This window comes from Oncorhynchus kisutch, linkage group LG10 (assembly GCF_002021735.2).
Source record: "Oncorhynchus kisutch isolate 150728-3 linkage group LG10, Okis_V2, whole genome shotgun sequence".
Taxonomy (NCBI): Eukaryota; Metazoa; Chordata; class Actinopteri; order Salmoniformes; family Salmonidae; genus Oncorhynchus; species Oncorhynchus kisutch.
Genome location: NC_034183.2, coordinates 18,937,010 through 18,950,214, shown reverse-complemented (window position 1 = coordinate 18,950,214; position 13,205 = coordinate 18,937,010). Strand labels below are relative to the sequence as shown.

Below are 13,205 nucleotides of genomic sequence, written 5' to 3'. Positions count from 1 at the left end.
TAAGCTTCCTGTCATCCAGGACCTATATACTAGGTGGTGCCAGAGGAAAGCCCAAAAAATTGTCCCAAGACACCTGTCTCTCAAGTCATAGACTGTTCTTTCTGCTACCACACTGCAAGCGGTACTGGAGTGCCAAGTCAAGGACCAAAAGGCTCCTTAACAGCTTCTACCCCCAAGCCATAAGACTGCTGAACAATTAATCAAATGGCTACCCAGACTATTTGCTTTGACCCCCCCCCCCCCCCCCCCCCCCTTTAAACTGCTGCTACTCACTGTTTATTATCTATGCATAGTCAATTTTCCCCTACCTAATTTTCCCCTACCTACATGAAATTACCTCGACTAACCTGTACTCCTGCACATTGACTTGGTACCCTCTGTGTATAGCCTCATTGTTTTGTGTGCCTTTCTATTTTATTTTCAACTTTAGTTTATTTAGTAAATATTTTCTTAACTGCATTGTTAGTTAAGGGCTTCTAATTAAGCATTTCACGGTAAGGACTACACCTGTTTTATTCGGCGCATGTGACAAGTAACTTTTGATTTGTTAAAGTAAATGATGTTCTGCTCCTGTATAGTCTCCTATCATGCAATCAATGGTTTGTTCAGTAGTGGTGTGTTTATTGCTTTGTCTGCTTGACTTGATAGAGTAAGCTCTACGCTGATGTGCCCAGTGGTCTGCTATACTGCAGACCATGGGTTCTTTAACATTGTAACCCATTGTGCAATAGGTTAAAAGGTTTACCTTAGGTGAAAGGGGTAACTTGTTTTGAGTTCAACGCCAGCGCCTGTTCTTAAACCATCTTATTTTTCTTCCACACATTCGGACACGGTAAGGCTTGTAGATGACTACACTGATGGCATTCCAGAACCGCAGTGCTATGGATAAAAGTTTATGTACACATTGTTACTTAACAAAGTGACATTACTTAAAAATGTAGTTGTGACCAAATATTTGTTCTTTGTGTGTTAGGCTTTTTGTGTGGTAATTCACATGGCTATACACACAACTCAGTTGTGTGAATAGTCTGCCTTTAGTCTGCCTGTGTCATTATGAAATGTATATGATTGGCTGTGCTCTTGAGTACATTGATCAGGCAAGTCCTATGCTCATTGCTCATCTGATTTTATGCAAGTGCTTTGCAAACATCTATGGAGTTTTGATTTATTTCATGTTTGTCCCCCACAACTTCACCATATTTATCTGGGCCTCATCTGGTGGCTGCTAACAGTGGGAAATATCAACAACAAAATTGTCAGCACCAGGAACACCATTCTAATTGGCTGGCAGTGTACCAACTGCTTACCGGAGCACTGAATAGTCTGAGTGATGAAAAACAAATGAGGACACCACACATTTATTTTACTGCAGCACAACTGGCATGCTTCTTTTTGTGTACAGATTGTTTTGCAGGAAATGCCTGTGTATGTGAGTTTTTTGTCTGCCTGTGTGCCTATGTAGGTGAAATATGAAAACAGGGAAGGGAGCGCAGCTGATTGACGTGGATGGCCTGCTGCTTGCTTTGCATTTCTATCCTGTCACCCTCTAAAGACTGTTTTAATATGTTGAGTGATGGCAAGGCCTTGACATTTTAGGGAGGTTAGTTGGAGCAGCACAGCGAGTCAATTTCGAGAAAACTCTGTAAATTGAGTGCTTGATATGAAATACAGAAGGCTTTTACCTCATCCAAACAGGACCATTTAAAAAAAAAGTTCCATGCAGGCAGCGGTCCACTGTGAGTAGTATGCATATGGGAGAACAACTACTTCCTCACCTGTTACTGCTGTGGGAAAGGTGACGCTGCTTGACAGATTAGTCCCATCATAAAGGACAGCTAGATTATCCAGATTACTTATCTGGTTTCTGTACGTTTAGTTAAATATTCATCATAGTAATCCGGTGGTCATTTGGATGTGGTTAGATTTCAATTGTAATGCACAGTGTTTATACTGTTTAATGTGCCTGTCTCCTGAATGGGCTTTACTGAACGCTCCTCTTTTTTGCCCACCAAGCAGGATCTATGAAGTTTGACCCATTTAAATCCACTTGTTCAGTAGGATCAGTTTTCAATGTGACTGTTTATTTGTCCTCTATCTCTCTCAGGACCTGTCTTCACAACCGCTGATCCGATTTACTGGAAACCAAGGGGTAAGTGCATTTCAGTTATAAATAACAACTCTTTATATTTTGCAGTAAAATTATGTGATCACTGTCTGCAAATGAGTTTGCACCACAGATTACATTTTTCTATTGGTAAAGCATTAACTCAGGGACTGTGTTCTGTGTGTGTATAACCAAGTACTGACTAGACGGCCTCTGTAGCTGCAGTGAGCTGTGTTGTCTGCGAGCGACTGGCAGGATTAGATTTCCTGTCATATTTTGGCAGCGACATGCGTGGCTACAATTACATCTGCACTGAGCTGGACAAGAGCTGCTGTACTAGCAGGCCTAGATATTCCCCTCACATGGTGGACAGAACGTCTGTCTGAGAGACAAGGAACTTGTCTGGACACACTACCCAGACAAGTCCCATCACATGCTCTTCTACTATGGACAGCATCAGCCTGTACAAATTAGCCCGTAGAAGAAAAAAAAACGTCTTCAAGGCGAGCATTGTCATTCTCAGTATGAGCAGCACTGTATGCATTCCAGACATTTAATGCTGCTGGTCCAACATCTCTCCATCAAACAAGCCCTCACTAATGTGTGTCAGTTTGTTAGTGACATTTACACTGAAGTGTTGACAGTGTAGATTAGATTTGTTTTCATTTCAGACATCAGAACATAAACTGGAGCGGTGCCACAGATGTTGCTAATGTGTCCAATTTACATTGTTTGGATAATAAGTACTGTTTAGGCCTAGATAAGCTAAAGCTAAGCGAGCTGTCTGAACAGTACTGTGTACAGAAGGTAGGTGGGTCACATGCAATCCAGTGTCTAACGTGGTTACAAAGTGAGAGGTTTCAGTGCCATTGGATTGTGCTTTAAATGTCTTGAACAGTCTTTTCTCTCATTTGAAGCAATGCACGACCATGTTTTTGTTTTTAATTAACCATTTGTAAATATGGTATTGGAACTGACCCTATATATAGCTTACTCCCTGTTTTCTTGTTTTTGTTCTACCTTATGTTATTTTTAGTACTACATTAATATTGATTTCTGCATTGTTGGGTTTAGCACTTGCAATAAAGGCATTTCACTGTACTTGTACACATGACATTAACACTTGAAAGCCTCAGTCTAATATTTGATAAAGCTGGAGAGTGTTTAAAGCGTCTGCGTTTTTCATATGGTAGTTAAATCTTCATCAGATGCCTGTCCCCCCCCCCCCCCCCCCCCCCCCCCCCCAATTCATGCTTCTAGTGGGAGCGGGAGGTATCAGTAATTGCTCCCATCAACTTGAGAGATCAGATGGTTAGAAAATATGGTGTTTTTACTGGGTGTTTGAAGTGCTGAATTATGCATGTGTTTAATGGCTGAATCATGGCTGGGCCGGATAGGAACCTGTTCTATTAGTTCACCGGAATGCTAATGAGAGCGGGGGAGTGAGGGGGTTTGCTGCTAAATGATGTGTTGGCTGCTCAGTGTGACCATAGCATTTACATTCATTCATATTGGCAGAGCTTTCATTCAGTCACTTCCAGGGTCAAGGTGGCATAATAGAACCAGCTCATAGAATAGTCAGGAAAGGTAAACAGGCCAAGGATGGTAAACATCCTGTGTGGGTGGACGACAGTGTGTGTGTCAGTGTTCCTCAGGCTGTATGTCTGGCTGTATTTGGCGAGGAGGACAGGCTTGTGTCAGCGACGAATGCCTCCTGCTTTGCACGGCCTCTCCCTCAGCTGTTTCATTAATTACAGCGCTAAGGAGGAGCTGCTGTGAAGGGCCAGTCCTCTCCAGTGCCCCTGGCCTGAAAAGAGGCTTTGTTTGCAGGACTGTGCAAAAGATGAGGGGAGCTGGAGGCAGAGAGGAAAGGGGGTTGGAAATAGCTGTTAAAATCCATTTGCTTTTCAGATGGAAGAGGGGGTAGGGTGGGTGACCGTGTCTGTCTGGTGGAGAGGGTGCGCTGGAGTGTGCTGTTCATTCAGCTTTTTGTTGAGGATGGACTACCCCTCTCCATGCTCCCTGTTTCTCATTTGAGTGCATGTTTTGGTAATAAAATGCATCCTTTTGGCTTGGCATTTCCTCTGAGCGAAGGCAGCTTCCGACCTGTCTGGTTGTAGTGTGGGTTTGAGGCTCGCTGGTTTTCATGTTGATAAAGTATTTTTGAGAGGGTAGTAATTCACCACCTGACTGTAACGTCTGTGTGAAGTTCCAGTGTCCATACATAACTGCCAGTAGGCTCAAGCAGTAGCCCATTGCTGCAGCATTACTGTTGGTTGGTTGGCCCCGGCCTGCCTGCAGTGGGTTCAGGGCATCTGTTGCGTGGAGCCTCAATCAGCCCACATTCACAGCTGGGGCCCGACTCTGTAATCCTGTACTGTGTCAGACTGACTCACCCCTCCTTTGCCTTCCAGTGAGTCCCACTGCCTCTTAATCATCACAGGTTATACATATACACACACTCACTACCCTTGTAAAGTGTGTGTGAGATTGACATAGTCTTACTGATGAGAGGGGTGTCTGGTGTGCACATCTGCAGTCACCTCAGTTATCAGGAAGTGGTGAATTGATGATATTCAGCAGAACGTTTGAATGAGGAAGTATGATCAGGAAGTGGTGAATCGATCATATTCAGCGGATGTTTGAATGAGGAAGCATGATTAGGAAGTGGTGAATTGATCATATTCATTGGAACGTTTGAATGAGGAAGCATGATCAGAGAGTGGTGAATCGATCATATTCATTGGAATGTTTGAATGAGGAAGCATGATCAGGAAGTGGTGAATTGATCATATTCAGTAAAACGTTTGAATGAGGAAGCATGATCAGGAAATGATGAATTGATCATATTCAGCTGAACGTTTGCATGAGGAAGCATGATCATTGTCCTGTTTGTTTTCTTCTTGCGAAGTAAGATTATTGCAATATCCAGGCTACCTCAATTGGACATTACAATAATGGGTCTAATCCCTTTCAGAGTTTCTTATAAACACACAAGGCAATGGGTTGATAACTCCACACTGTGAAAGGCTAGATCTCTTCATGTGGAGCATAAAAGGCAGGTTTGTACTGGAGCTGAGGCTGAGCGTCTCACATAACCGAGAGCCCAGTGTTTATTTATAGTTGGCCACCTGCAGGCTCCACACGTGTTAGGACCTTGGGTAAATCGAGTTGGGCTGCTAGCGAGAGAGGCAGAGAGAGCGAGATGGCGGTCTTTGAGTATATCAGCCCCAGTGTGTTAGAGGAGCAGTGGGTCACAGCTCTCCAACACTGCAGGGAGCCAACAGACCAAGCCAGGGGTCATCCTGCTCAGCAAGCCTGCCAGAACTCCCAACAACACCACCCTCTCCCCTGCCATGCCTCGCTCTACCCCAGCCAACACTCTGTTCTTCTCTCAAGCCTGGAGCTCCACTCCTGTTAGACAAGTCAGACTTGCTCACATACCCAACTACCCTCTACCCCAGCAGGCGTAGGTTTAAAAAAAACTAAAATCCTCATGGGAGTCCAGGCCCAAATTCTAGAATTTGTTTTCCATTGTAGGAGAGAGAGGCATATGGCTTTAACATCGGTCTTCATTTCTCCAAACTCTCACTACCAGTTTAACCTACTCACTGTTGTTTGAAGATGATTACAGGGTGTTTCACTGAAAACTGAACTTTTGACAGCTCAACCATCACCTGTCTATAGTGATACTGGAATCGGGATCCATTTTACAAGAAAACCCAACATCTGCATCACATGGGTCTCTTAAAAGCAGCCCAGTGTTTGGCTAATTATTTTCCCTCAGATGTGTGGGCCAGCTACGAACCCTGTGATTAAGAGGCCTCCGCGCTGGGCAGTAGTCTAGGTGGTAATTTCACTCATTCCCAAGTTTGCCTAGAAGCTACACCTGTAACGTGGGAGTAGTAGAGCAATTAGGCTTGACTACTTCAGAAATACCTATGTGTAACAATTTACTGCTTGTTACATTTACTTACATTACCAGTTAAACAAGCAGACTGTCACAGATCAGTGGGGACTTGTAGACTAGCCTAGCTCAGCTATGCATTCCCATCTTTTAGCCTCAAGCCTCACCCTGTTACTCATCATCCTCCCACATCGCCACCATGCAAGCCTGATAGACACCTACCTATACTGTACATTTGTTTTTACAGTACACATACAGGTAACTGCCAAAATAAAGGAAACACTTGAGTAATTGAGGGATACTGAGTATATTGAAAGCAGGCGCTTCCATACAGATGTGGTTCCTGAGTTAATTAACACCCCATCATGCTTCATGTATAAAAATTCTCAGTTGCCCATTATTTGGGCTACCATGGCTAGAAGACGAGATCTCCGTGACTTTGAAAGAGGGCTCTCAAAGGGTGTGTGTGTCGGCCATCAGATCAACCCAATTGAACAATTCTGGAGCGGTGCCTGAAACAGCGTTTTCCACCATAAACAAAACGCCAAATGATGGAATTTCTTGTGGCAGAATGGTGTTGCATCCTTCCAAAATAGTTCAAAACCCTTGTAGAATCTATCCCAAGGCGCATTTAAGCTGTTCGGGATTTCGGTGGCCCAAACACCCTACTGACATAGTTGGGTTGAGTGAGATGTTCAGCAAACAAGACTGTTAGATTTGTTCTCTAAATCTGTGACATCAGCTGCTGGATGTATTGGATGGAACAGATTATGGATGACCTTTCCTATATTGATAATTTAAATGCACTCTTGTGAAGAATGTAGGCCGTTGATTTATCATTTTCTCCTCCGTCCACAGAAAATCTCAATACCACGGTCGGAAAATCCAAATGAGCTGCGGACGTTTACTTTCTACTTGTCCAATGTTGGTAGAGACAACCCACAGGGAAGTTTCGACTGCATTCAGCAATACATCACCAGGTGAGTGAGCGCAGAGGCACTGGCCTCATCCTATTTGACATATGAGACATTCATCACTCATATACATGCATAATAAGCATTGATGCATGCAAACAGTTTATTTCAAATGAATCCTGTTTTGGAATGAAGCTACCATGACTCCACTCTGTCAGTAGGTTTGAAAAAGTCTATTTGGACAGGCTAAATTGAGTGACTGTTTGTTTGCATACGGAGGAGTTTGTTAACATGGTTAAGAGATGAACTGGATTTGGAGAGTTCTGGTAAATGTTTGGAGGAGAACTTCCTGATCACAGGCTTTGGTGCAGAGTGAGTGCCATCTGCTCTCGTGTGCTTTCTGTCCTATTTGCCTCCCAGTCTGATCAAAGACAAATGTTGAGCAAATTAATTGAATTGGGCCAGATGTCTGCGTATGGAGGTGGAAGGAGAGGAACTGAGTCCTGGCTCTGACTCTAGTTTTATAACACCCATGTCCTCAACTATTTCTAATGAGAGACTGGGTCGGCTGGAGTTCACCCATCGACCTGGATCCTCATGAGCCTCTAATTCCGCTATAAACCCGGGGCAGAGCCACTGAGGGCTGCCAATTCCGTTATATCCCCTGCCAAACCGTCATCAACGTGAGGAGGAATCAAAGGCAGGGAAAACCAGGAAAGAATAGGATTTGATGCAACATTGGTTTGATAATGTGGGAATCCACAGTTGAATAGACAATCAAATGATGGTGCACTCAAGGCAGTGGTATGTCATGAATATTAGCACAAGGAAAGTTTGGCAGCATAAAGAAAGGCTAAATTGTTACATTAAAAAAAAAACAGTAACGGCACTGATTTTGTTTCTGTTTTCGTTACATGTTCCTCAAACTAAGCTAATGCCATTTGGATGTGTCTACTCAAAGTTTTTGTAGGGAAGCTAAGAGAAACTCCCCAAGCGTGGGAGTGAGTTGACCTGTTGGTCTTTGTGTCTGTGTAACCCTCTCCTCTGTTGTCCCAGTGAAGGGAGCATTCAGCTGGACTGCCTGGGTGGGATCCAGGACAAGATCACTGTGTGTGCCACAGACGACTCCTATCAGAAGGCCAGGCAAAGCATGGCTCAGGCAGAGGAGGAGACCCGCAGCAGGGGTGCGATCGTCATCAAGCCTGGGGGGAGATACGTGGGTAAGGCCTTTCGACATTACGCTTTACACTCAGCTGTGGACAGGCCCTCAGTCAAACAGAACACAGGCTACTAATTTAAAAGGCCTGTAGCCCTGTCTAGGATATATGTATACTGTATTAGAAAGAGGCTTTGCATTCCTGTTTTTGTTTTGTGACACTTTCCCTCATGTCGGTTCAAATCCAGGGTGAATGCTGATGGTGAGCTCTCTCATATTAGGGCGTGTTTGGGTCCCGTGACAGTGAGCCAGAGCAGTGGCAGGCTCATCAGCTAGGCTATAATTCAATATGGTGTTATTTCCGCATCAGTCAAGGAGCTCTTCGTCCTCCTAGTGATGCCCTGTCCAGTGGCAGTTTTAGCCGCCTCCAGTCTAGAGATTGTATTTCCACACTGAAAACACACACGAGCACACACAGAGACATGCATGGCTGCTTCAAGTGAACATCACTGTGGGCTTTTTACTAGTCTCAGGAGAGCTACATACTGAAACTGTTTCTGCTTCACTTCAGTAAAGACCATAGTAGCCCTGGACAGAAATGAAGTAGAAGTGTACCTAGAACCGAAACACCATAATCTCTGTTATGCATTTTTTTTTTTTAAGCTTCTAGGATGCGCTGTAATTGACTTGTTGGAGAGGAAGTCAGAAACAGTGTGGTTTAATTTATTTTGAGTCCCAAGCTGTGCCTTAGTCACACTCTATCTCCGTATGACCTTAATTCTGGTGAAAATGGCTGAGCTCACAGCGTAGGGATAATTGCATGCTCATGGATCCCTGTGTGGGGCCCACTGGGCTGGCCGGATGGTTAGGTGCTCAGAGCTTCACACAGTTACGTCTCTTACTCAAACGAACCAACTGCCCAGTCACCACAAACACCATCACAGGTTCACAGATGTCTGATTAATGTGGCTGTTTTGCCAGGAAGCAGCTCGTTCAACTAATTGTACTGTGGTAACTTTCTAGACAACGTAGGTTCTCTCATAAAGTTCACCCTGATAGGAGTTTTCTTTTATCTGTTGAAGAGAACTTCAGATAACCCTAGAACTTCTCATAACAAACCCAACCTCTCATGGTTAGATGTCACAAAGGCTCAACCTTTCTTACACACAACAATGTTGCTTTTCTCAGGTAAGAAGGTGCAGATCCGGAAACCAGCGCCTGGCCTGTCTGACATCGCTCCGTCGCGGCGGACGTCGCGGCCTGTCATAATCTCCAGCAGCACGGGGAAGAAGAGCACGGCGCAGCAGAGGCCCCTGAGGGAGCGCCTCACCCACCTGCTGGCCCTCAAGCCCTATAGGAAGCCGGAGCTCATCCTGCGCCTGCAGAAGGACGGCCTCTTGCCCTTCGACAAAGACTCTCTTGACAGCCTCCTGCAACAGGTTAGTCAAGTCAGTCAGACTCATAGGCAGGGGCTTTCTATACATTCTTTTAATGGGGGGGACCAAAAACCAGTCATGGGTTTTTGGGGTATCACAAATAGCTTTGAAAATTGATGCATTGTGTGCATTGTGTTAATTTGTATCTGCCCTAATTTATTAAAATAAATTCATTTGAAAATTAACATAGGGAAAATATTCAAGTTAGTTCAGTGGTTTCTTCCCCAATCTAAGAAATGTTGTGTGAACTGCATTTCTATACAGTTTTAAAGCTAGTCAACGCAATTGAAACAATAAAAAATGGGCTTAGGTTTGCTAAAAATCTGATTGATGGGCCTGAAGAAATGTAACCATTCAAATTCATAGATAGCGCTATGGATGCAAGGAATTACCTTTCATGAAATCAAAATGATAGTTTTAACCATGTTTTGAGGCTATACAGTGTTTGTTTACATTTACATTTTATGACTGTTTATAAACAATCTTATATTTTGGGTTCTGATGGGATACGACAGTTGAACTAAGCTCATATTCATCAAGAATCAAGCGGTAATGTAATTTATTTATACTTCATTTTTTTTTTTATGGATGTAGCAACTAAGGATTTCAGCTTTAAAATGTGATTTCGAGAACAGAAAAAATTATTCCAGACATTATCAACTTGGCTGCTGTAGCTTCATTCAACTCAGTCGATAAGGGATGCATAACATTTTAGGACAAATGCATGCCACACAGCAATTAGCTGCTTCACACTAGCTGAGCGCTGGGATTAAAAACAATCGTTTAGTTTCCTGTCAAGTCAAACAGCAGTTAGCTATCCATCTTCAACCTCGCACAATTCAGGTTTAGGTCAATGCAGCTGCACTCTCCATGGTCCTAAAGCCAGCCAGACAATCCAACAGCCTTGGCACCTGCTCCAAGGCATCCGCATGTTCCTAAACAATGTTCCTGCGTGCAGAGCCCTCGATTCTGCCGCACAGAAGAAATTCCAGCCCGAGCAGAGAAGCATGAGATTGAACTTCAAACACTTGTCCCTGTTAACGAAGTAAAATGATGATATTGCGATCTCTGCAGTAACATATCGTAGTGTTCTACCCAAATATCATCCAACCTTAATGCAAAACTAACAATGCAGGAGATTTTGCAGAGTGTGTCGGAGTTGGATTCTATTGCATTGACAGGCACAAGCGGTCGGAAATAGATGCAATTGTTTTGAGATTAAAACTAAGGCTCCATGTAGCCATATGTTCGTATTTTTTGCTAGTTGATGAGTTATTATTCCAGTTATAGCTCATTTCTGGTCACAATGAGGGAGTGGTTGCTTCCTACAAGAGCACAAAACGTGTACATTCCTAGACTTCTTTGAAAAGTGAGTCAAGAGCTTTTTTATGTCTTATTAAAGGGGTATTGTTGTATTTCTAGACAGGCTTGCCTAAACTAAGTAGCCAATACGCAGAGTAGCGTACATTTGTCATATACTCTATAGTGATGATGGTATGTGATTAATGCATTTATTTGATTGTGGTTTCTTGCATCAAACACAATACAACATTTTCAGTCACCACCTTGTCTGAAGGACAAGTGGATAGACAGGTTCATGTCAAACCCTGCATGTTTTTTCAAAAGTCTCATTGAATGTAGGCCTTCATTGAACACTACACATTGGCTGATAATGTAGCCTGAAGGATAGAACAGCAACTTCCATGTTAAAATGTTGTGGGATGGATTTTCTGCATAGTTTTTTTTATGGTAGGCCACTTTGATAATGTAGGCCTACCAGAGACACAGTCGTCTACTTGGCCACTGTTAAAATTAGGGCTGACCCGGTTTGGTCAATAGGCTGTTGGTCGACCGAGATTTCTTTAGTCGAGCAAGTTGCAAAAAAAATGGTGATCATTGTGTACAAGAGACCAGTCTGATTGGCACCTGTCTGAGTGGACTGATCCATTGTGGAGGCTGTGGGGATGGTACAGTCCATCACTAAGACATGTGCTACTGAAATAGTAAACTCAGCTAAAAAGAAACGTCCTCTCACTGTCACCTGCTATTTGTATGAACATAACAAGATTCAACAACTGAGACAAAAACTGACAAAGTCCACAGACGTGACTAACAAATGGAATAATGTGTCCTTGAACAAAGGGGGGGGTCAAATTAAAAGTATCGGTCGGTATCTGGTGTGGCCACCAGCTGCATTAAGTACTGCAGTGCATTTCCTCCTCATGGACTGCACCAGATTTGCCAGATCTTGCTATGAGATGTTACCCCACTCTTCCACCAAGGCACCTGCAAGTTCCTGGACATTTCTGGGGGGAATGGCCCTAGACCTCACCCTCCGATCCAACAGGTCCTAGACGTGCTCAGGTCCCAGATGTGGGATTGAGATCTGGGCTCTTCTCTGGCCATGGCAGAACACTGACATTCCTGTCTTGCAGGAAATCACGCACAGAACGAGCAGTATGGCTGGTGGCATTGTCATGCTGGAGGGTCATGTCAGGATGAGCCTGCAGGAGGGTACGACATGAGGGAGGAGGATGTCTTAAACGGCAATCCAACCATCACCCCTGGTGAGACAAAACCGTGACTCATCAGTGAAGAGCACTTTATGCCAGTCCTGTCTGGTCCAGCGATGGTGGGTTAGGCAACGTTGTTGCCGATGTCTGGTGAGGACCTGCCTTACAACAGGCCTACAAGCCCTCAGTCCAGCCTCTCTCAGCCTATTGAGGACAGTCTGAGCACTGATGGAGGGATTGTACGTTCCTGGTGTAACTCGGGCAGTTGTTGCCATCCTGTACCTGTCCCACAGGTTTGATGTTCAGATGTACCGATCCTGTGCAGGTGTTGTTACACGTGGTCTGCCACTGCGAGGACGATCAGCTGTCCGTCCTGTCTCCCTGTAGCGCTGTCTTAGGCGTCTCGCGGTACGGACATTGCAATTTATTGCCCTGGCCACATCTGCAGTCCTCATGCCTCCTTGCAGCATGCCTAAGGCACATTCACACAGATGAAGAGGGACTCTGGGCATCTTTTGTTTGGTTTTCTTCAGAGTCAGTAGAAATGCCTCTTTAGTGTCCTAAGTTTTTATAACTTTGACCTTAATTGCCTACTGTCTATCTGTAAGCTGTTAGTGTCTTAATGACCGTTCCACAGGTGCATGTTAATTAATTGTTTATGGGTCATTGAACAAGCATGGGAAACTGTGTTTAAACCCTTTACAATGAAGATCTGTGGATTTTTACAAATTCTTTGATAGACAGGGTCCTGAACAAGGGACGTTTACTGAGTTTTATATGGTTATATGTAAGAACAATGGCGCAACAAATAACATGTTTTCTCGACGTGTTTGATAGCGATTCTGAAACACGTCGGTGCGCTGTTGAATTGGCGCCTTTTCCTAGACCCTGTTGCTATGTGCATAATAGCAAAGGTATCCAGCATATTGGTATTGAGAACAATGCACCGGAGGCGGCAGCGGAGTTATAGAGATGAGACAACAGCCCTTGCCTTAATTGTCTAAGAAAAGTGAGGAGAGAGGAAACCCCAACTTAATTAGGTCTTTAATCAATAGCCTAACTGTTAAATGTGCCTGGCTTTATAAATCATCCTTATCTACTAAAATAAGACAGATCCTGCTTCTGTTGCTTGTTTGTGTGTTTAATAGCCTACTGGCTCTGTGAGCACCAAGCCT

General features: G+C 44.0%; 1 protein-coding gene across 1 annotated transcript in view; it reads left to right on the top strand.

Annotated features, from left to right (window-relative positions):
* Positions 1–13,205, top strand: part of LOC109897857 (RNA polymerase II elongation factor ELL) — a 47,301-nt gene that overhangs the window by 15,165 nt on the left and 18,931 nt on the right. Inside the window, exons 2-5 of the mRNA XM_020492470.2 lie at positions 2,105–2,149; positions 6,870–6,991; positions 7,982–8,145; positions 9,270–9,520. Of these exons, the coding sequence (XP_020348059.1) occupies positions 2,105–2,149; positions 6,870–6,991; positions 7,982–8,145; positions 9,270–9,520 (582 nt within the window). The remainder of the gene's footprint in view (positions 1–2,104; positions 2,150–6,869; positions 6,992–7,981; positions 8,146–9,269; positions 9,521–13,205) is intronic.